Source organism: Calypte anna, chromosome 2, assembly GCF_003957555.1.
Source record: "Calypte anna isolate BGI_N300 chromosome 2, bCalAnn1_v1.p, whole genome shotgun sequence".
In the NCBI taxonomy this organism is placed as follows: Eukaryota; Metazoa; Chordata; class Aves; order Apodiformes; family Trochilidae; genus Calypte; species Calypte anna.
Genome location: NC_044245.1, coordinates 124,659,305 through 124,684,250, shown reverse-complemented (window position 1 = coordinate 124,684,250; position 24,946 = coordinate 124,659,305). Strand labels below are relative to the sequence as shown.

The window sequence follows — 24,946 nt, the reverse complement described above, 5'->3', positions numbered from 1 at the left end:
TTGAGCTCAGGAGGTTCCATATAAACATGAGGAGAAATTTTTTCACTGTGATGGTGGCAGAGCACTGGAACAGGCTGCTCAGGGATCTTGTGGAGTCTTCTTCTCTGGATACATTCAAAACCCACCTGGATGTGTTCCTACGGGATTTACTGTAGGTGACCATGCCCTGGCAGTGCTGTTGTACTCAATGATCTTTTGATCAACCCCTAACTATCTGTGATTCTGTGATTCATTTGCCTCTTGTGCTGTTTGATATGAAGAGAATGATCCAGATCATTTTAGTTGAAAATGCAAAGGTTCCTTTGCTTTCTTTGACTCTGATGGATTTTGTTACAAATCTTTTATTTGTTCTTTATATTTTCACAGGAAAAAAAAAAAAGCATTGTGAGTGAAGCAACATTTATTAATTTGTTCTCGTTTGATTTACCCAGTCTTGGTTCTCCTAATTTCAAGCTGTTGTGTGACTCAGAATATATTTCAGTTGATGCTTGTGTGTGCGTGTATGTGAGTTGTGTATATAATAAAACAGAAGTTTAAAAGAACAATACCACACCAGAAACAGTGTACCTCTTTTCATGACATAAGAGCACTTAGTGTTTCTAGACTGGAAAACAAGTAAATATGGCCATTATCTTATCAAGGACCTTGCAGCTTCTACCTGCTCCTTTTGAACTCAGTCTGAGTTGCTGTTACGTGTCATAAGCAGCAAGTTAGAACACATAATGAACTTTCATAGAGTATATTTTTGTTAAGTAATGCGTAAAAGAATTGTCGAGTTCCTTGTATTCCGTATTTGAGAGCAATTTGTTTTTCTTTTTACTCTTGGATTTGCTCCAAACTAATAGACATTTTTCTGGCTTGCACACTAAGATGGGTTTATCTGTGACTGTGTTCCACATCCATAATATTTGCAATAATACTGCCAGTTGAGTTATGTGTGTGAGCAGGAATTTATATATATTTTTATATTGAAAGTCCTAATAAATATGGATTTAAAATAGTCAAATGTTTCTCACTATGTCATCAATATGAGAACTTTCACCTGGGTTCTTTGAGGGGTTTGTCTTGCTTGAATCCCATATTATGGCTTTTCAGCTGGGAGAAATCCCAATTTATTGAATTATTTTCTGTGTGTTTGAGATGAGTTTTTGTGTCATGTAAACTGTTTCAACTACTTTTTAGATATTGACATTTATGACCTTTTTTTTTTTTTTTTTTCCCCCTGCCTGTGTTTTAGATTACATAATTTCTTCACACTTTCTGGAAAAGCAATCCAGTTGTCCAGCACATCATTAGACTTTGTCTTATCTCTTCTTTAAACTATCACAGTCATCTACATGCATCAGCTTTATATTTCTGTTGCAAATCCAGATTATGTCCAGCTATCACTCCATTCACATACTTTGGATTTGCTGTTTGATCTTCAGTAGAGTTGCTGAAGTGCTAAATAAACTCTGCATATTTATATATATTTATGAAAAGCATGCTTGGTAAAACCAGAAAGCATTGTATTACTATGTATGAAAGATATTTACATAATATTAGCTTTAATATCTATAAATTTGCAGAATAAGCAAAGTATAGTATTGGATTGGGTTTTTTTGTTACCTGAAAGTCATGCTGGAATTGACAGGACCAGAATAAGAGTTGGCTATTGTTAAGTGATTGTGAGTCCAGAGCTTGACTTAGAACCACACTCTGATGTGAGTCAGCCCTATAATATTTCAGTTCCTAACAGGGGTGCCAATCATCATTTGTGGAGAAAGGAAGGTCTGGGCATTGGAAGGGCTTCAAACACTGCAGTTGCAGTCCTGTCCATCCACAGTTCATTGCTGTTCCCCTCTCTGTGAGCAGATGACAAGCACTTCAAGCCCAAGCAAGTGATGGGAAACAAAGATCTACAGCTCTCAAAGCTCACCAGGAGCTCGTTCCTGATCCTGCTCTTCATTTCTCAATGAAGACACAGGCAGAGGAGCCACAGGCAGTATAACCACATTGAACAAATGTGTCCGAATAGTCTGAGCCATTTGAGTGTGAGCACAAGTTCCTGTTGCTTGAGAGGAAGTAGAAGAGAAGTAGCTCATTGCCTCATGTTCCCCTGTCCTACAAACTGGTATTATCACTAAGAACTTAACAGTGCCATAGGAGTGATTCTGTGATCTGGGCTGCTGCTTTATGATTTTGGTCAAGATGATAGAAGATAGTATCTTTTTTTATATATTTGTGTATACATGAATATTAATTTGCTAACAAGAGAGTGTTGTAAATTACATTATTTAAAGAAAAAAAGAGGTGTTTGAGAACTTAGAACTTTGAAGCCCTGGTTTCTTTTTTATTCCATCACTTCTCTGCTTATTCTTAAATTGAATAAAATCAATGCTTGGTACATCCTGTCCTTCAAAAATATCTAGAAAGTTATTTTGAAAAAAACATTAGTCAACACTGGTGCTCTCCTTTCCATAGCCTAAAGACCAGTTCTGCTGACAACACAATCATGTAAGCTGCAATTCCTGTTCTGTTCTTTCTGTGCCAACAGTATCCACAGACTGTAGCAATAGCAGCTGCATATCTTCCCTGGCACAGAATGATTTAGGGTGGAGAAAAGATTCTTTCCCCTTCACATCACTTCAGAAAATTCTTGGCAGAAAGCCAGCTGATATGTTTTGTTCAAGTAGGGAAGTTTGATTTATCAGTACAGAAAGTATTCATGCAGTGTGCTGAATTGCATTCAGTTTCTGTGTCCCAGACAAGTTGACTTTGTTCCTCACTTGCTCACAATGAAGTTTTTTAATGCAAAAAAAATTTCTAAATATAGAAAAATGCAAATTTATTATAGTGTAGCCCTACTCCTTTCTTCATTGCAGTTTGTGATACAATTTGTGAAACAGGAGTGAACTGGAAAGTGTTGATCATGTATTAGACTGGAAAACAAAAATTGAGAAATGCTAGATAGTAAAAGCAGTGCAAGGAAGCAAACAGACATGCCACAGTGAAACTGCAATCCACAAATCTTACAGTTCAGGTTTTTTTGTTTGTTTGTTTGTCTTCTGAATCACTGGATACACTAAACAAAAAAGCCTCAATAGAGAGATAAAATTTGTATTATTTTCTTGTATACCAATTTAATTTTAGTCAATTTTTCCAAATTCCAACTGAACTATTTTTAAATGAGACTCTCTGAAAGTATTTTAAAAGTAATTATTTAAGGTTCCCTGTGATTCACAGTAAAGAAAAATATTCAGATTTTTCTCAATTCTCTATTAAATCAATATGAAATGCTCTGGGATGTAACTCCTTGCTTACATTTACAATTTAGGAACTGTGGTTTTAGCTATAAAAAGTTGTAATATTTTCTATAATTTATGTACATAGCATATGCATTTGTATATATTAGAGAGAGAGCTATGTTACGTCTCAGTTTTTAAAACCATGATTCCTGAATATTTTCCATAACTCTGAAGTGATGACGTCAGATTTTATTCTTCTGTCTATTCAGCAGGATATGGATTTTATTTCTGTATCATATTACTGGAGGCACAGTCAGCTGAAGACTGAGATTTGCTGTTGTGCAGCCTAAAATTGAAGTCGTGCAAAAAGTCAAAGTATGTCCTGTTTCAGAGATAAGAAGGAAAATGTATTAAATGGAATAGGAAGGCAGAATGTTGATAAGGCCTTCAAAATCCTTCCTTTTCCTTCAGCAGAATTAATCTTGTCCTGCTAGAATCTGACTTCAACTGTTTGCTCTATTTTTAGTTACTGGTCTTAGCCAGGTCCTCAAATAGCTCAGAGCTGGTGTTGTTTGTGTCTGATGTAAAACTGATACAGACTTGGCTGGTATTTTCATTCATGTTTCATAATATTCCCTAGTGCATACATGAAGACAGTGTCTTTTGTGTGCTGGGAAGAGGTATTTGTCTTGCTGTGGAGTAGGTCAGAGACCCATTGACCTTTTTAAAAAAATTTTGGCCCCTCAGTTTAGGAAGGATATCAAGGTCCTGGAGTGGGTCCAAAGGAGAGCAACCAGGCTGGCGAAGGGACTCGAGCACAGACCCTATGAGAAGAGGATGAGGGAGCTGGGGGTGTTGAGGCTGGAGAAGAGGAGGCTCAGGGGAGACCTCATCACTCTCTACAACTCCCTGAAAGGAGGGTGTAGCCAGGTGGGGGTTGGTCTCTTTTCCCAGGCAACTCTCAGCAAGACAAGAGGGCATGGTCTTAAGTTGTGCCAGGGGAAGTTTAGGTTGGATATTAGAAGAGGGTGATCAAGCATTGGAATGGGCTGCCCTGGGAAGTAGTGGATTCTCAGTCCCTGGAGATATTTAAAAAGAGACTGGATGTGGCACTCAGTGCCATGGTCTGGTAACTGCAGCAGTAGTGGATCAAGGGTTGGACTTGATGATCTCTGAGGTCCCTTCCAACCCAGCCAATTCTATGCTTCTATGATTCTATGATTGTTCTCCTCACATGACCATAAAGGCCTAAGTGAAAACATTTTCATGGACATGAAACTACTCATTTGAATTTAGCTGCAGAGAGGTTTCACTGTAAAAGGGTTCAGGAAGCTCTTTCTTGCTATTCCTTAAGGGGAATCTCAGAGTAACCCTAAAGATTCCCTCTTATTTGTGTATTAAGTCCTTCAAACACTTTTGTATGCCATGAAGAAAACCATAAATTTAAGACTGAAGTAGTGATTTTGTTGGCCATTTGAGAAAACTTTTAATTCAAAATTAAGCCATTAAAGAGCTTTTCAAATGTCATTGATAGGTTACTTCAAAAAGAAAAACAAAACGAGAAAGAACATGGATGTAAGATCTTGCATGGAGTTTTTATTGATCAGTTAGATTAAAATGGGCACAGTGGGGAACAAATCTACCAACAAAATCTATAAATGAACTAATTTATATTTCCTTAGAAAGTACTCAAATCTCTAATTACATTACTTTCTCTTACACTGCTTTATATAAGCAAGATCATTAATATAATTTGGTAATTATATTTGGTAAATATAATTTGGTAAGAGTTAACTTTTGAAATAAGAGGGTTTTTTCTTTTCTCTGAAATAATGTATCTTTTCAGGCATTAAAGGATTATAAATTCTCAGATTTAGAAAATCGGAATGTAGTTGTTAATTTTGGTTCTGTGTCTCTGAGAAATGCATTCAGCAATCCATACAATATTCCTGCATTCTTGTTCCTTTAGCTTTACATAGGCATAAAATATACCATAATGAAACTGGTTGTTGAATGCAAGTACATTCAGCTTTACCTGTGGAAAAGATAAATCAAATGTTACAATAGAACATTAAAGAAGGCAAATGTGATTTTTATATGATAGTATTTATGATCAATATTTTTCTGTAACTTTGGAACCATGACTATATTGAGGAGTCTTAAGTATAGCTGTAAATGAAATGTCATATCTGGATTAATTTTAGTAATAGACCACAGCTGTATTACTGATGAGTAAAGGAAGTGGTGAAACACCTTCAATAGACTATTCAAAGATATTTCACTCAGCAGGTTATACAAGATGGTTTTTGGACAGGCTGTCAGAGCTGACAGTTCTATAACTAGTCCTCAAAAGAATGGGTTTATTTTATTTAAAAAGGTAAACCAATTTATTTTAATTCAGCCAAATGTTTAGAGCCATAAAAATAGTGTTCTTGCATGCAAGGACTGAGTGATGCAGTTCAGTAGAATCAAAAGTGTAGTACCTCATTCTTGTTTTAGATGTTACTCCAGGTGGGTAACTTTCATTTTGATATTTTAAGGTTAGAAGTGCTTACCTCATGTTCAAAAAATGCATCTTCCAGTGTCTTTTCTCCAGTGCCACTCCCGACACCTCCAAACACAGCCTTGTATTCCTAAAAGCACAGACACCCAACCAATGGAAATAAGGTATTTTTGCATTCTGTGCAGCACAGATACCTTACATTATTAATTAATCTACATTAAGTAATCTTTCTCTATAGAATAACTCATACAGCAATTACAGTTCTACATAAATCAAAAGTTAAAAGCATGTAGTCAGCAAAAGAAAGGTCACGTTTGTTCTTGTATTTCTCACTGTCATTCCCTACAACTTACAGTAATTTAAAGTAATTTACTGAAGGCACTAAAAGAGACTTATTGTAGAATGACATATGACCTTTTACTCCTTTGGACAGAGAGCACTGAACTTCTTGTACAAATACTATCCATCAGAGCCAGAGCTGTGAACAGAGCCAAAACTCTGAACTCTGATCCTCACATGGCTGTTTATTTTATTTCCAGTAGTCAGCTGGGTTTACTTTACCTATGTTAATATTGTATCTAAATCTATTAATCTTATATGTTATCCTGGAATATTCTGTGCAGGTATATTTAACTTACTTTCTTACATGTTACATTTCTGTGTAATTTGGTTCTCTGTGTACTGGTACACTGTAGCAGTGCAGTATAGGTGTAGTACAACAGTTCCCAAATTTATCTAAATATCCCATCAACTCATGAATAGACTTGCTCTATGCCACACTGACATGGTAACACTTGCTCCTGACATTCTGCTTATGCACAGGAATTGATGTGCATTTGCAGCTTTGTTTTTTCTGTGGAAAAAGCAGTAGAACAGACATAATTTTGTTTTGAGTGCCTACTTGGAAGTAGCTTAAATATTATACGTGATCAGAGTACCACAGTTAATTCATAGAGCAACTATTGTATACTGATTGATCTTCAATAGTCACGTCAGAATGAACAACTTAATCTACTTCTTTAATTCCATCAGTCACTTAGAGGAAACTTTTCAGAAGGGCATTTTTACAGTACACCAGTAATAAGTCAGGTTTGGGTTCATCTGTGACATCAACTGTTTAGTCAACTCATTTTAAAATTACTTACAACTTTGCTCTCAAATCTTGCAGACAACAGTTGTGAAACTATGAAACTCAATTTGGGTACGATTAATGAAGTAGGAAAAGTTGTGTTTACTAGGATGTGATTTGGTCTTATTGAAATATCACTGTAAGAAGCACTTTGTATTGCACTAAGGTGGTAATATGTCTTTACACCAAAGGCCTTTGATTCCACATCCATGTGGAAACTTTTCTACCTTTGCTGATAGAAAAAACTCTCTCAAAAATGCTTCTAACTTATGCAAATATTCTAAAAGTGTGCTGACTTTTAAAGATGTTAAATATTTTTCTTCTGTTTTGGTGTTTGTTTTTTTTTTTTTTAGGGAATTAGATTACATACTGCATAGTAATCTGCAACACTCTTCACTTGCTCGTAGTCTTCTGCATTAGCCAAGAGGTGTAAACCTTCTGGATACAGTTTTCCACAGGTTGGATACAGCTTCTCTCGGTCATCTTTACTCAGCTCAGTGCCAAATGAATTAATGGTGATGATAAAGGCACGTCTGTCAGCCTCAAACTCAAATGCAAAACAAAGAATAAAGAGGTGTTATTAGAGATCTCATCCTGAACTAAAGTGGGGGTTTTTTTTCTGTAACATAAAGTATGAAAAATAAAAAAAAATGAAAGGTAGACTTCAAAGCATTAGAAGCATACCTTATTTTAAAAATTGTAAATCAATATCTGCAAGTGCTTGTTAAATTTTAACTAGAAAATCAAACAATGTTTTGCAAGGAGGGCTTTTATTCTGTGATTTTTATACCTAAAATATTATCTCTGCTACTTCCTTATTTCCCTATTGAGTTATCCAGATGCTGGCAAAAAAAAAAAAAAAAATCTCCTCACAAATCCTACTAGAGTTATGAAATTACACTCCTATAAATAATAATAATACAGGAAGGGGGCAAAAATCAATAGCACTTCCTGGAGTAACTCAGTGCTGTTAAGAGTCAAGACTGAGTGAAAATCGTGGGGCAAAAAAGTAATTCTGGAACACAAGTATTTAAAACACTAATTTAATAAGGTTTGTGTGGGATATTTACATGCAAAGTTATATTTTTCAAGTGTTTAAAAAAATGTTAATTTTTAACACATAGAGTTATATTTCTTCTGCCAGGTTTAGATGCCTGTACTGTCTGTATTTTCCCTGCAGCAGTAGACTGAAAGTCATTGTAATGCCTAGATCACAGGTTGTAGAAGACAAATTTTCACTTGCCATTCTTACAGTATGAATTTAAAAGGTAACAGCAAATAAAAATAATCTTACTGAATTCTGTCTGATTTAGATATGTTCTTCTGTCTTGACATCTAATTGACTACGGTTTTCTTTATTACTGAATTTCATGCAAGAACAGCAGAGCCCTTTTTAACTGCAGGGATCATACAGGAAAATCTTCCAAATGAAGACACCTGCATTTTAGGAAGCTTGCAAAATTTCTTATGCTTTGAATATTTGAACTGTATTTAAGAGAAAGGTACTCTTTTCAGTTTAATAATAAGGCTGCAATTGCAACATAGTTCTATAACTTTAGCAATTAAGCACATTTTCATAGATCCTACTCCTGTGTGCTGGGACACACTGTAACACAGGGACCCAGCTGCCCTCTGGCACTGACTTCAGAGCAAGGAAAATGAATAAACAACAGAGAAATAATGAGAAGAAAAAAAGTGTGCTTTAAAAGATTTCTAGCTAATGAATAACAGGGACAAATTTCACTTGCCTTACTAATAAATAGGCATATCAGCCCTAGTGGAACTCTTTTGGAAGGACAATTGCTTCAGTTTTTTAATTTGTTAAAGCCACGTAGAATCTAGCTGTCAGATTTGTTGGGTTTTTTGTGGAAAAAAGCATGCTTAGATGGAAATGCAACTAATGCTAGCAGGTTTGGAACCTACTTCTGGTAGCTTCCAGCTTGAGGAAATCTGTGGGTTCGGTCCCATCCATGCTGACCTCTCAGTGCATCAAATTATTGGCACATGAGGTTCTACACAGTGAGAAAGGCCATGAAGCATTTATTTGGTGAACCTGGGCCATCTGATTGCTGCAGTTTGAGGTGGAATCACTGGATGACCATTTCTTAAGTGCTTTTGGTGAACTTCAATATCTTCATTGATGACTTGGATGAGGAGATTGAGTCCATCATCAGCAAGTTTGCTGATGACACCAAGCTGGGGAGAAGTGTTGATCAGCTGGAAGGCAGGAGGATTCTGCAGAGGGACCTGGACAGACTGGAGAGATGGGCTGACTCCAATGGGATGAGCTTCAACAAGGCCAAGTGCCGGGTCCTGCAGTTTGGCCACAACAACCCCATGCAGCGTTACAGGCTGGGGACAGAGTGGTTGGAGAGCAGCCAGGCAGAAAGGGACCTGGGAGTCTGGATTGACAGGAAGCTGAACATGAGCCAGCAGTGTGCCCAGGTGGCCAAGAAGGCCAATGGCATCCTGGCATGTATCAGAAACAGCGTCACCAGCAGGTCCAGGGAGGTGATTCTTCCCCTGTACTCAGCCCTGGTAAGGCCACACCTTGAGTACTGTGTTCAGTTCTGGGCCCCTCAGTTCAAGAAGGATATTGAGGTCCTCGAACAGGTCCAAAGGAGGGCAACCAAGCTGGTGAAGGGACTCGAACACAGATCCTATGAGGAGAGGCTGAGGGAGCTGGGGCTGTTCAGCCTGAAGAAGAGGAGGCTCAGGGGAGACCTCATTGCTCTCTACAACTACCTGAAAGGAGGATGGAGCCAGGCGGGGGTTGGTCTCTTTTCCCAGGCAACTCTCAGTAAGACAAGAGGGCATGGTCTTAAATTGTGCCGGAGGAAGTTCAGATTGGATATTAGAAAGAATTTTTTCATGGAAAGGGTGATCAGACATTGGAACGGGCTGCCTGGGGAGGTGGTGGACTCTTCGTCCCTGGAGATATTTAAAAAGCAACTCGATATGGCACTCAGTGCCATAGTCTAGTGACTGTGGCGGTAGTTGATCAAGGGTTGGACTCGATGATCTCTGAGGTCCCTTCCAACCCAGTCTATTCTATGATTCTATGATTCTATGATTCTATGATTCTATGATTCTATGATTCTATGATTCTATGAACTGCTACCTGACAATTAGCATGGGGCTCTAATAACAGATACAGCACCAGCAGTACCAAGAAACTGCAGTTTCTGGTCAGCTTCAGGGTTAAACATGCAATGTTTGTTGTCCATGGTGAAAGGGAGATTGTCAGTACTTGTAATGTGAAATTTTGGCACCCTGACTGGCAGTCAAGGAGGTGGGGACCTCACTATGTCAGCCTCATGCTGATATGGTCAAGTTGATAGTATTATCTGTAAGATTACAGAATAAATAGCAAGTATTCATTTGAAGAATTAAGCTTTGGCCCTTTGTGAATTCAGCCATCAGCAATCTGTTCTGTGCATTTCTTCAGATTATTAAACTGTTATAGAAATCTTCTACAGGAAAATTTATCCTCCTACATGATTAATATTAGATAGGGATTTTAAAGCAGCTTATCATAGGCCAAACTGTTGCCACCACTTTAAGGAGAATTTTAAAACATGCTTAAACTAATGTTACAAGTAATCTGCTCTCAGCATGAATTTCTAGCTAAAAATGAACTTTCTGAAAAATCTGATTCAAGTCTGAAATGTCTTTACCTTTGCCAGCCAATCTCTTCATTCTTATTTTTCAGAAAGGAAGAGTTAAAATAATTTATTTCTGGTCAATTTAAATTTTCTTTAGAACATACATCGAAATATTATGACTCGGTTGATATGAAATTAAATTCCCTTTCAGGACACTTGTTTTTGTAAGATGTAATCTAGGCTCACTCTTTATTCAGTGGTGAGTTCCCAGGGTTATTATCTCATACTTATAAAGCAAACTGTGAGCCTGATGTCACCAGAGCTCAGTGAGTTTTGTTCAGTTTCCAGGGTGTATGTTTTGCTTAACCAGAAAAAAAGACTTCTGGAAGAAAATGGGTGATTTGGCTCTCAAACTCGGCAAAGAACTGTGATAAACCATTTAAAAAAAATAGAGCAGAATGCTTAGAACTCAATTTTAGAAATTTATGCATCTTTTATTACAATAACTGATGAAAAAATACCATTCACTACCTGCTGCAGGGATGCGTTGGGGAGGAGGATGCCTGGAATTTTGTACATTGAAAAAATAAATATTAAACTTTTCTGACTTGGGATAAAAATAAAACATAGAAAGTTGGACACATGACACTAGTTGCAAAGATTACTCAACTGTAACTTCAACTATTAGTTTTAGTAGGAGACAAAATGAGCATAATAGTTCCATGAAGCTGAAAGATTGATTAGTAAATATGCAGTAATGGCTGATGTTAGCTATCCCAAATTTAATTTTGAGGTAGGAGATGTAAGAACAATCCTCTTTTTTATTTTTTCTACATAATACAGAAAAATGTTAAGGGGCATAAGTTTAAGGTTAGTGAACTATTTATTCTGTTCTGCTCTCTGTTACAGAAAAATAATAACTGATGTGAACTAGCTGCTTCTCAAGTCAGGAGGTAAAAGTCATCCTAGAATAAAGTCTTCATTACATTTAAAAAAAAACAGTTATTATTCAGAAGAGAAGCAAACATTTGGTAGATAATTTTGCAAATGGAGAGAGAAAGAGTGGGGAAAAAAACAAAGTGACATAATTACAAAACATTGTGGAGGATTTTCATTTCCAAAGACTGTATTTTTCTTACCTCAAGAATCGGTCTCATTATTTCTGCTGTAGTACCACCTTGTTTTTCACAAAACTTATAAAATGCCTCAAGATAAGACTATATGAAAGAAGAGAAATATTTTAAATGTTCCTTAGACCTGAACCAGCACAGCACATAGTCATGAACTTCATTTTAAAATACTTCCATCAACTATGATAATTCTACCTATGAATTTAAATTCAAGTATGTTCTTAATTATTTTGCTGGACTGAAAGATGAAATATTAATATGCAAATGCCCTGTTACTGTGATCTGGGTTCAAATGTTTAAAAAATTTTTATAGGACAAATACTACATTTGATTTCTGAAGAAGGAATTCCTTGAGCTCCATTGAGTTTCCACTGCATAATAAGCAGATGGCTGAAGGAAGCTCTGCATTTATAAGTGGAGGAGGGGATTTGGGAATATGCCACAGCTGTTGGACCAGCACTATGAGGATATGCAAAGTAATCCCTACTGCTCTACCCTAAACCCTGGATTAGAACAGAACAGCAGACAAAGCTTCTGTAATACTGGTCTGCAGAGCTCTCTGGTTTATTAAGAATTCTGGCCTTGTGCAGGAAGGACCCTGAATATCTCGAAGATGCTGTTCACCCTTCTTCTTCATGGAACATTCATGTTATCAGAGTGCATTTGGTGCAACTTTACACAATCTTGTTAAACTGTCACTAGCTAAGCAAGTAAGTGAATTTTAAGTCGAGATTTCTCAAGGAGGATCTGCTGCATGGATTCTGCATTAGGTTCTGTACATTGCTATCTGATAGTAAAGCTGAAACATAATTGATCACATTGACAGCTGAAGCAAAGGAGTGAGGATATATTAATAATTCAGAAGTTTTTGCAGAATGACCCCTTTGAGACTTAAAAGAGAGGGAAGAAAAAATTTAGAATTAATAAGTGTATGGTTATGCACACAGGATGTAAGAATCAAATATGTATGTTATCAAATCAGAGAGTCTAGAGTCTAGCTTATTAATACTGTGAAAGAATTAAAATACTTGGGCATAACTGATGTTGTTTTAAATGAGAGGAAATTGTAGAATATTTGAGAATCAAATATTGGCTTGGAAATTTGTAACTATCATTTGTAAGACAAACAGAAGTATTTTTTTCTACCCATCTAAAGCAATCAGATCACTATAAGTAGAGGGAATTCACTGTGAAATAAAAGTAACAAAGAATTTGGAGAGAACGTGCCAGGCAGAACCATTAATAGAATGAAATATGTACAGCCTTTAAAGAGACCATCCTAAGAGTCTTGACCTGTGTGCTAATATTTGTAAAATACTTTGAAAATGCAAGGCACATGTTAGATCTCTGTCCTTACAGTAGTGTGCTGTAGCAATGCTTAAGATAATTTTTAAAGGAATGAAAATTAAACAAAGCCTTTCAGTAAAAAAGCATTACCTAGATTCAAAGCAGTTAGACCTTTTCAAATCACAACTCCCTCTTATAAATAAAAATAAATGCTAGCCAAAACCTGTCTAGGCTCATACCATGACATTTGGTAGATAACTGGGTTATTCATAAACAAATGGATCTGGATATTAGCCTGGCATCTAAAGCATTTTCATTAATGAGATGTTAGAGTTTAGATGCAGACCTAAAAATGAAAAAAATCCCCAAACAGTGCAGTAAAAGTGTAAGGAGCTGGATTTGATTCCTGGACTTGTCATCAACCAGGTGAACTTAGACAGCTTGCTTTATCTCACCATGCTTCTGTTTCCCCATCCATAAAGCAGAGTTAAGATACTGAACTTTTCTGAGACACTTTAAAAAAAAAAAAAAACAAGATTATCTTTACATTGCAAGAACTTGCCTTGTGCAGTTTGTTGCGCATTATTTCAATGTTCATTTCATCCAGGTCATTTTCAGACAAGCAGTCTTGAAAGAAAGCAGCTGAAAACAGAGTTTGTTATTTTGCAGTATAAATCTACTTGATGATAATATGCATCTCTTGTCTATTGCCTTTCATCAGTGTGCAAGCAAGAACCTGAGGTTTCCGTTGTACAAGGAAGACTGATAGAGAAGAAGAGAAATCCTCTTGATTTTCCCCTTATCCTCCTACTCTCTGCTTTTTAATGAGAATCTGATGTGAAGGGAATCAATCAGTGCTGCAGCCAAAGTCCCCATCTCCAGGAGAATCAGATGGGAGATGCTAGTGAAAGCCCTAATCTTCTCAAAAGTATATGGTTTGGGCATTAGGGAGATTTTCTAGTGAGGAACATGAAAGATAATTTTGCTCTTAAATCATGCAGATATTCTACATTTCTAAGAATCCTCTTTCCTATTTTCCCTCTTCCTCTTTGAGCATGTCTGTAGTGGGGGAAAGGCAACAGGTTGCAACTCGGGCACAAGTTGCAACAGGGGCACAAGCTTTGAGCTGGGACATCGGTAGTTCCAGTTCCTCTGCTGAACTGGCTAAAGAGCAAGCTTTTGAACAGGGAGGCAGAGGATGAATTTCATTCATGCAGCTGGGCCACTTAAAAATGCTGTATTCATAACCAACAAAAGTATGCCCATCCCTCACTGTTCCTCAGCTTAGCCAGTGGGCAGACCAGTGCTGAATGACAGTGTTGTCTCAAACAGTGGCAGTGAAAGATGGTATTTGGACAAAACAAGGGAGCCTGGCCCTGTTTTGTGAGCTTTTCCCTTCTTTCTCTTCAGCATCCAGATTTTGAATGGAGTAGAGGATATAGCCCTAATAGTCCCTTCTAGGATGTCTTTGTAGATCCATTTAAAGATCTGAGACTACTCCCTGCTTTTACAAACTTTTTTAACAAAGAAAAAAAATCCATGAATTTACTACAAGATGTTTTATTTTACCTGTTTTAAAACTATTTTTCTGATGGGATTTGGTTTGGTAACCAAAGCAAACATCAACAGTAAGCAACAGTTTGCCACCCACTGTGGACAAACCACTGCCATCCAGCCCTGTCCTCTCCAAAGTGGAGTCAATCCTCTTTAGTTTGTCCACACACCACAGGTCTCTCCCCATGTTCATTTTAGCTGCCCTGCTCTGTACCTTCTCTGGTTTCACTGTATGGTGTCAGTGCCCCATCATTGGCAGCGGGGGCTGCAGAGCAGGCTCTGTGAGGAGAGGCTGAGGCTGCCCCATGCTGGATGCTTCCAGATGCTTCCAGATTGTTCCAACCAACCCCCCTCTGCACAGCATGGCTGAGCCCCTCCGCCTCATCTGTGACACCTCTGGGAAAATATATTTTTAAGGGCAAAAAATGCAGGATGTAGGGAGGAGGAGGGGAATAAACTGAGAAACATCAGAAGGAACATCAAGTTCAGATAAGGAGGAGAAGCCACTCCATGGCTCTGGAGCAGGTACTGCCTGCTGCCCATGGAGGCGCCAGTGCTGGGGCAGATGCTTCTGAGGCGAGTGACTGCTGCCCATGGAGAACCCACACTGGAGCAGAGGATAAGTGTGAGGGGGAAGGAGCAGCAGAGAGAAACCACCATGTACTGTCTGTAAACTCTGCCCGTTCCTTGCGTCGCTCATGGTGCCTCCAAAGTGACTGCATGTAACCTGCCATGATCACAGGGGCAAAGGAGAGGAGTTGGGGGCAAAGGAGAGGAGTCCGGAGCAAAGGAGGGGAGGAAAGGTGCTTTCCCTAAGTGTGTTCCCTTTGTTCCTTGAAGTTTGTTTGTTTCCTAATGCCTGAATCAGTAATTAAATATATTAGTATTAATCAAGAATAAATCAAGCTGTTTTTCTTCAGAGTGTATCTGTTTTGCCTACAATAGTACTTAGTAGGTGATCTCATCCTACAATTTCCTTTCCCCATTTCCCATTTGCTCCTTTCTGTGCAAAGGGGGAAGGGGGGGGGTGAGCAATTTTGCCTTCTCGTGCCAACCCACCATGCCATCTTCAGAAGCAGAAACGAAATCCAGTCATAGTACTAAAAATGAGGGCACACAGTACTTTCATATCTGTTCAAATCCATCTAGCTTATTCTCAGCAGCCTTCCCAGCACTGCCCCACAGCTTGTTATTTTTTGACCTTGTTGGCTGCTGCAGGACACTGAGCCGAGCCTCATCTCAGTTTCAGAATGCAACATTCCCAATCCTCACTCTGTTTTGCTTTTAGGCTTAGTTCTTCAAAATAATGATTTTCTTTGTGTTTGAATCATGGGCAAATCCCAAGGGTGTTCTAAAGCAGCATTTAATATTTATTACTAACTGACCGCTTCTTTATCTTTAGTGAGGGGTAGGCAAGATTTCATCTTACATTTTTAAATTATAGATGCAGGTGTTGAACTAAAACTTTAGTTCAGTGGCTACTTTTGGTATAAAAGATATCAATTACGTTTCTTGAATAGCATATTTTCTTTGTGCTGCTACCCAAGGTTGCTATAGAAACTGTTAGTAAATGTTACTAGAAAACATCCTGAGTGCTACTTCAGAAGTGCTTGATCCACACTTCATCTTTGATGTTACCAAAATGCAGCATATCCAGTGGAAAACATATTGCTCCATCTCTGGTATTCTAAAGAATACGGAACTAATAGTTTCAGGATGGAAATAAGAAATAACTCAGTGTTCCTACCTAATGGTGTGTCAACCAAAATTGCATTGAACAGCTCAGTGGGGTTTGAGGCAATGCTGACTGCTTCCATTTGCTCAAAACATCCCAGTGGATGGCACTTGGGAACAAGTTCAGCAAGAGGCCGCTGATGTAACGTGCCAGTTATTAAAAGAATTACGTTGTCAATCATATAGCTGTATCTGTATTTGAAAGAAAAATAAAGATGTTTACCTTCACAATGAATTACAGTACAAACTCAAGATTTTCTGGAAATGAGTAATAATACTGAAGTCATAAATAACCAAGTACTTGAAAGTCTGTAACGTAAATAACTATCAGAGGTTTTTCAATAGCAAGTAACACAGTGCTAGTTTTAAACCACATGACTGCTTAGGAAAAGAGATGCTTTTAAAGAAAGGTAAACTAAAACATGAATATAATAAGCATAATGATGCAAAATGTAGATTTGCTGTAAGAAGTGAGAATGACTGGTATGAAATCACCTGAGGTATCATCTTCTGTAGTTCAGGATTTTGTTATTTCATACAGAGCATCTTAACAGAGAAGAAGTGCATGTGAACCTCTGCACTAAGCTGCAGAGTTCATGCAGGTGGACCAGCTTTAGGGCTTTCTTCTTACTCAACTTTAAACATCCTCTCATGAGAAAGCTAAGAATAGATTTTCAGATTTCTTCTTTATTACTAAAATTTTTCAGTAGACACTTTCTATCAACCTCTAACTACTGTTACTGTCAGAGAGGCTAGGATTTTTTTTGTGATATGGAAACATGAAAGCTCTTGCCTTGGGCTATTTAAAACGAGGATGCCCATTTTCAGCTTGCATTGTTAGAATCATAGGAATGTTTTGGGTTGGAAGGGACCTTAAAGATCATCTAGTACTAGTGCCCCTGCATGGGAAGGGACACCTTCCACTAGACCAGGTTGCTTAAAGCCCCATCCAGCCTGGCCATGAACACTTCCAGGAAGGGGGTATCCACAACCTTCCTGAGCAACCTGTGCCACTGTTTCACCACCCTCATACTAAAGAATTTAACCCTAGTATCTAACCTATATCTACCTTCTTTCAGCTTAAAAACATTTCCCCTCATGGTATCACGACATGCCCTTGTAAAAAGTTCTCCTCCAGCTTTCTAGTGTTCTTGTTATAATGTAAAAAAATGTTAAGATCAAGGGGGGCAAACAGTTAGGTTAAATATCCTTGTGACATTTCAGTAAACCATGTCATTACACTGTTATAAAGCAGATTATTGTTCTTAATGGTGTTTGAGCCACTCATCAACAAGTTTTATCTGTTTATAAATGTATTGAGATCACAACTTTCTCTTCATCTGGCACCAAACAGCACTTTTTAAAAAAACCTAAGCATCAGTTTTAAAAATCTAAGGATCTTATTGTACACAACATCAAGTTTTTCTGGTTTAAGGGTTCAAAGTGTATAAAAATGTCTTTCCCTCTTTAAAAAAAGTTTAGGATTTGCCACATCCCTAGGAATTAAATCAATGCCCTGCGCATGATGAAATTGCTAATTTTGCATAGGCTACCACCACAAACCTGTTTTGCAAGTTCTTCGACAAAAATTATGTTTGAAAATTATAACCATTTTTCGCAATCTCTACCACTCCTCCTGTCATTGTATGCAGAAAAAAACCCCTGCTCAAGTTCTTTAAAATAAGTAATTGCAAAGACATCAACTTTTTAATATTTTCAGAATTTATACTAGCAAATTAGGTATGTAAATGTTGCAGTAGTAAAGAAATTTGACATTAATAAAAAACTTACACTGTTTTAACATGTAACTTTTTGCTTTCAGTCAATATGGTAACTTCTGTGGTAACATTACTTACGTGATAAAATTCAGAAAAGTGGCAAGTGGTTCAAAAGCATGGTTTCTGAAGTAATGAAATTCCGTGAGTAGTTTTGTTTTCAGTTTATCATCGATGGTGGAAATAGTGAGAGGATCAGTTTCATTAGCCAAGAAGTTGCCATAGTCTGTAGTCTGTAGATGTAACTTTAGATCTGAAATTAAATTCAAGGAAGATCATGAGAATAAACTGACATTACACTGTCCACAAACCAAATAAAAAGCTTTTAGAATGTCAGTTTCTAACTTTATATTTTCACATTAAGGGTCTGCTCATACTCTGTTGAAGAGATTTGGCCACAGATTTGACATAAATGCATAATTCCTGCAAATTCCTACTGCCTTCTACCAGTGAGGCATGCCACAGGAAAGCATAAAAAGTTTACACATTTTTCATAAGTTTCATTTAACTTTAGTTTCCAGCCACACCAGACACAATGTTAAATACTGCTGTCCTGAGCCCCTTCTCAGTAAGGTTTGTTCAATGTTTTGATTTCTCTGGTTAATTCAGGGCCCCATTCTTGCACCATCATAATATAACACATACTTTGTCTCCTGTATTTCTATGGACTGTTATGCATCAATAGGAATTATCTTTTAACTCTTTTAAAATCTTAAACTTTCATGTGAAACAGATAAATCTCAAGTAAGACTATAATCTTATGTTATCAGGCTGCCTGAAGAGGAAAACACATCTTGCCTGCCTCTGATTCTGGGCTCCAAATGGTTTCTGCAGTGGAGCACTTAAAAGGGCAACTTTATGCTCTCTTAGCATTTCTAGTTTGGCTTTGTATGATTTATGGCTGTGACTACCAAATCCTAAGAAGCTGTTCCAGAAACTTGGGTTATCGTGACAATTTCTGTCTGAGCTACCAACCTTGGTAACTGAGGAAAATGTGTTGGTTAGACAACAAAGTTGAAAGAAGCATTTTTAATATCAAGGAATTCATTTGATAAATTCCTTCTGCTAGCCATTTTCCACCATGAGATAAAAAGGATTTGAATCAGTTCTTGGTAGTCAAAGCAGTTTAACATTTCCTTTTAGAAAAGCCCCTGTAATCTTGCATTATTATGTTCAAAGGCTGTATTAAAACTACTGTAAATTATAGGCTGAGACAATGCTAATGGTTCTAATCTAATGATTAGATTTCCAGATAAAATCTGAACTAGTATTTATGGAAAAGGACATCAGCACTCCTTGTATTCAATATACTGTATCCTCTATACTGTATTCAGTAAGGTTGTCCACACCAAGATTATTTTTTGTCCTTCTTCTGGACCCACTCCAAAAGGTCCATGCCTTCCCTGTGCTGAGGACTCCAAAGCTGGATACAGAATTCCATGTGAGGTCTCACAAGAGCAAAGGGGCAGAATCACCTTCCTTGACTGACTGGCTACACTTCTTTTGATGCAGCCCAGGATATACTTGGCCTTCTGGGCTTCAAGTGCACATTTCTGGGTCATGTCCAGCTTTTTTATCCACTAGTACCATCAAGTCATTCTCTATGCTGCTCTCAATCCCTTCATCTCCCTTTCTGCATTGATACCAGAGGTTTCCTGGTGGGTTGAACCTGATGAGATTCACAAGCCCACTTGGGCTTGTCCAGGTAACTCTGGATGGCATCTCATCATTCAGGCATATCAACCACACCATTCAACTTGGTGTCATCTGCAAACTTGCTGAGGGTGCACTCAACCCCACTGTCTTTGTGGGATATTGAAGATACTAAACAGTACTGGTCCCAGCACAGACTCCTGAGTGATACCACTCATCATTGATCTCCATCTGGACATTGAGCCATTGACTTCTACTCTCTGGATGCAACCATTCAGACAATTCCTTACCCACTGAATGATCCATCCATCAAATCCACATCAAATCACATCAACTCATCCTTGGATAGGACATCTTTACTCAGCTAGTACTTTGGAAATATTAGCATTTCTTTAGATCTTCCTGCAACAGACTGAACTTATGCTCCCAGTGTAAACTAATTGCTTCCTAAAACTATATAGGTGATCACAAAGCTGTTAAAAGAGGGCTGAGGTAATTGGTTTTCCAGTGGTCAGAGGCAGATACTAAGAAATAGTCATGGTTTCAGTACAGGTTACCATGTAGGAAGAAGAAAGAGAATCCAAATATAACAAAAGAAACCCACTTACTTCAAGAAAGAGAGAAAGGCAAACAAGGTTAAGAGATACACAAAAATGCAGAATTATGGCCAGAAATTAGTCTAAATATGTAAGAACAACTTTTTAAAAAATCACTATTTTCATATCACATCCACATTTCCTGTGAGCACGGATTATTTTTACTTTCTCTTTTTTATTGGAAAGAAGGTAAAAATATATGGCATATGGTGTGATTAAATAATAGTACCTCAGTACATGCATAGAGCTGAATTCCAGCTTTTCTCAATTCCTTCCTGACTGGGAGCAATTTGACAAGACTGTGTTGCCTTCCTCAGTTCTTTAATTGACGGAGTGGCTTCAAAATCCATGTCATAATGTGCAGCATGAAAAATATTAGCTATAACACATTAAATAGCCCCATATGACTCTCAAAATCTATGAAGGAAATTATATGCCCAGAAATAGTGTATTTATGACCCTGCCATTTCCAGAGTCTGCTTTAGAGAAGTATTTCTTCTAAATGTTTTAATAAATGCCAGCATGACTACTTGTATGTAAGAAACAATATTCAAACCTATTGCATAGTCTTAGATAACACAACTGAGGAAATAATCTTTCACAAGCTTCAATGCCATGCAATAGCAATCCGGAGTGTCTTAATCAGAGTTCACACCATGTGGGAGTTCATGCAGTGCAGCTCAGTGACTGCTCTACTGATCTTGAATGATATTTTCTTGGCTGTTGCCCTAAGTGAGACCTGGGTACCAGTACAGTCACACACTTGTGCTAGCAACACAACCTGATGACCTGGAAGAGTTAGATGGCTGAGCATCACAGAGGCTCCAGACATTCCTGTTTGACCAAACATTTTTGTGACAACAACTTCTCCTTTTCTCAGGAGCTCTTGGAGACCTACGCAAGACCCTGAGCTCTTCAGCCTGTTCATGAGTTTCCTAGGAAGGAAAGTATCTGCATTTTAGCTGTCAGCCTTACTGCCATCCGTCTGCATCATCTATTTCCTCATACAACTTTATGCAGGAATATCATATGTAGGCAATGTATGACTTTAAATAATGTGATTCTAAATCACATTATTTTACTCACAATTGACCAGCAACCAAACACAATTAACATCACATTAATTGCACAGAAGGAGACTTGTTTAAGATGAATGCAGTTGAGAGAGGAATGATGCTAATCAGAAAGAATATTATAAGAACTTAAACACAGCATTAACCTTCCTTTTCTTCATCAAGCACATGAGTCTTGGCTGACTCCTCATTATCATAGCAAACTACTCCCACTTTTCAGTTTCATTTCATCCACTGGGTGCTGAGGTGTCCCAGCTCTGGCAAATTAAGAGAATTTATTTCAATGACATTGGAAGCAGAGCTGGACTTCTTGTCCTTCTTTGGTGTTCTAGAGAGCAGAGTAGTCTTTCCATCATGCAGGGAAGCAAAGAGAGAATGAAGATCTGAATTTAACCCCTTCATATTCTACTTCAAAGAGCATTAGCAGGGCTCCACTGAGGATCACATTCCCCTGAAACAGATGTTCACACAGAGTCAAACTCTTAGCATGCCATATTGCAGAAGTCTCAGACAGTGCTGCTGCCCAAAAGGTAGCTCTGAGGAAATTATAATAATTCAAACAAGCCCAAAAGGATGCCTAAGTTAAACTGAAATCCTCTTCTCCTCTCTGTGTGGCCCTGAATTTAGAGGACACAGTAGTATCATATGTCAATTATCATCCTCCTTTTTTTCTTTCCCTCTCGCTGTTACACTTTTTCTGTGGTTATCAAGCAGATGGAAAACACTAACCAATAGTTTTTCTTGTGGTTCTCCTGTACTGACATTATGGTTTCCCCTCTAGAGATATCAAAACCACTTTGAAATTAAAAGGTCTTTTTAATTCTATTTATGGGCTACTTGAGGTTGTTTTGATTTTGTTTCTGCTTGTTTGTTTTAGCATATTTATAATATTTTTAACTGAGGCCAGCTTTTGTGGTGTGATGCTACACCACAGAATACAGAATGGGGTAAATTTATTTATCTTTTAATGTGAAGACATGAACTAAGGGCATTGTTGGACAAGTACAATTGTACTTCGGTACAAATCCATATGCTGGTTCTTGTAATTTTAAACAAAATACAACGTATTCATAAAACTCTATTTTTTACTTTAGAAGTAAGGGTCTGTGGTTTTGGTGCACTGTAGAGTTGTGGTGGAAGTTCCTGTATGTACAGTGAGATAAGTGTATTCAGCCTCATGTATGAATCCAATACTTCTCATATTTTCCTTATAAAAATACATTTGCTTTATTTAGAAAATTGGTCTGTCTAAAAGAAGTAGAAAAGGTTGCAATGGAGAGAGCTGTTGCTGAACATAGAAAAAGAAAAGAGATCGTGGGTAGTAGAGATGTGCAGGTTGAAGGATGCTACTTTTGTTGCTGAAATAATTTGCAATCTAAAATTGAATGAACTTTAGAAAGAAGGTTCAAAAAAAGGGTCATTGTTCTTCCTATAATAAATCTTTCTTTGAAAAGAATTTTATTTCTCTGTTGTGATCCATACATCTGTTGAATGCTTTAATGTTGAAGGTTTATATATCTCAGAAAGTTTGAAAACTACTTCCTGGTTCTAAATAACTGGGATCCTTGTTGCATTACTTGAAATTTAGATATATTTTTTCTTTAGATTTAGTTTTCTTAACTGCTCTTAATATGAGCAAGTATTCTTCTGGGAAGGATGAGGATAATAATTTTTTCTCGTATGCTTCCAAAACTAATTAAACCTGTATGTTTTTTTCTTGTTTGGAAATAGCCAGGAATTTCTGTGCTGGTTTTTTTCTCTTCATGGAGCCTTTGGTAACATTATTTCTTGAGTTTTTCTGCAGGATGGAGTGGAGTAAGAGCAAGGTTTAACAAGTATGAAAGTCTGTAGATTGACGGAACAAAACCTTTTGAATTTAATAATTAACCATGATACCAGGAGTGTCTGTAGAACCTTTAAGTTGCATAGATCACAGCTGCTGGTACAAATAAGCAGCAGAAACTTGATTTTATCCAGCTGTCATAAGGAATAGATTTGAATTTTCAGAGTAAGTGCATACATGTGTTCTGGGTGTCTAAGCTGCCATTGTTTGAAAAGGAGATGTGATACAGCTCTCCAGCTTACCAGCTGAGGTAGGTACATTCACTTGGTCATCTGAATAATCTCTAGATCCCATTGACTAGACTGACAATCTCTTGTTATTAGTGGCTATATATATATTATTGATTATATATATTGATTATTATGAGAGGAAGTTTATCCTGATGACAGATAGATAGCTACATGTATCTATTTAAATGTTTTTATCTGCAAGATGATTGGCAAGTAACATTCCCAGAATTATATTACTATATTAATAGTTTATGACAGCTTCAAAAAAACATTGTATATGGAAATAATCAGGTTCTGCACTTCTGATTTCCCCAGATCCATTACTGCATACACAAAGAAACTGATGCTAAAAACAGAGTGAATTTATTATTTTTCCTTGTTCATTTTTCAAATTAATCTAAGATAGTGCATGTTATAGAAATTACTTCAATGTACAATCATAGCTTTTGTTTTGGAGTCAGCAAAAGAAACTTTATGTTCCTTTAGAAGGTGATTTTTTTTTTCTATTGTATTTTTTTTCCTGCCAAGTGTCTAAAGATATGTCATATGATTCTTTGTGCAACTCTGTCTTCATCAGGCTGTGACCAGTCTTGGCCACAGAAAGCTGTTTTGGAAACTAATGTGTGTTCTCTTTATTACTGTGGCAAAGTCACCTTGAATAAAGTTTTTTTTTTTTTTTTTTTTTTTTTTTTTTTTTAGCTTGAGAATAGTTCAGTTTTATCTTTGTGAAGTCTAATTTTCTTTTCCTGGTAAACAGAATGCCCCCCAGTACCACAGAACTCATGAAGTAATAAAGAACTAAAATTATGTATTTTATAGAGAAACTCAGAGCCAAAGGTAAGCTTTTAATAAGATTTTGGAAACTATTTTATCTAGCTGAAATTATATGCAACTTCTATACTTTAACAGTTCTATGGTGTGGCTAAAATCTGTGAGGTGTTTACCAATCTCCATAGGAACTCTATGGATGAGATTTCCAGACCTTATCAGAAAACTAGAAAATCCCATCCTCTGGATTGCTTAGCAAATCACAGCTGTACAGTCCTAGGGTAATTTCTGTGGAAAGCTATTAACTTAAACATGAGAGCAGTTCTTCAAAGGACATCAGAGTTATCTCTGGTTCTTAAGATAAGCTCTCAGTACTTCACTCTTCTACCTTCCCCACTTCAAAGGTCTAAGCAACAGCATTTCTTCCTAAATAAAATAAACCATCAGACTTACCTTCTAGGGTCTCACACTGTGCTAAATTGGTGTAGTCTGCACTTGTCAAGATTCCTGCTTTGAACCCTCGGACCAGACCTTCCAAGTAGCCATGGTCCACATTGAAGTAGAACTCTGAATATCCCGGCATGGAGAAAAGGAGATTTAATCTCTCTAATGGATACTTGATGGTACTGAAAGTCTGACACCAAGTGCTCTCCTTGTCTTTGGAAGGAGTGACAAGTAGTCACTGCTTTCCTGCCAGCCTATGATTGTTTTTTACCAACTAGTTTCTTCCTGTTCCTTACTACCAGTGTAATTCCAGCATAGTTGATGCTTACACAATGACCACTCAGAAAATCCAACTCCCTCCTGTCAGAGCCAGAAAATGAACCTATTACTGTTGA

The 24,946-nt window shown here is 37.4% G+C and overlaps 1 protein-coding gene across 1 annotated transcript; it reads right to left on the bottom strand.

The window, feature by feature from the left end:
• Positions 1 to 5,064: 5,064 nt before the first annotated feature.
• On the bottom strand, positions 5,065 to 24,755 carry ATP6V0D2 (ATPase H+ transporting V0 subunit d2). Its single transcript, XM_008506409.2, has 8 exons — positions 24,561 to 24,755; positions 18,026 to 18,197; positions 16,183 to 16,361; positions 13,444 to 13,523; positions 11,604 to 11,681; positions 7,230 to 7,406; positions 5,783 to 5,860; positions 5,065 to 5,262 (listed from the first exon to the last, which is right to left on the bottom strand). The coding sequence occupies exons 1-8, from the start codon at positions 24,688 to 24,690 to the stop codon at positions 5,101 to 5,103; spliced, it is 1,056 nt and encodes a 351-aa protein (XP_008504631.1). The 5' UTR covers positions 24,691 to 24,755; the 3' UTR covers positions 5,065 to 5,100.
• Between the last annotated feature and the right edge of the window lie 191 nt (positions 24,756 to 24,946).

What these genes read in the sequence shown, in the direction of transcription:
- ATP6V0D2 (XM_008506409.2), bottom strand. Translation starts at nt 24,690, where the DNA reads ATGCCGGGATATTCAGAGTTCTACTTCAATGTGGACCATGGCTACTTG. An exon ending in TTTGGTTGACACACCATTAG is followed by an intron (nt 13,524 to 16,182) that starts GTAGGAACACTG and finishes CTCTGTTTTCAG; the next exon opens with CTGCTTTCTTTCAAGACTGC. An exon ending in TAATGAGACCGATTCTTGAG is followed by an intron (nt 7,407 to 11,603) that starts GTAAGAAAAATA and finishes TTTGCATTTGAG; the next exon opens with TTTGAGGCTGACAGACGTGC.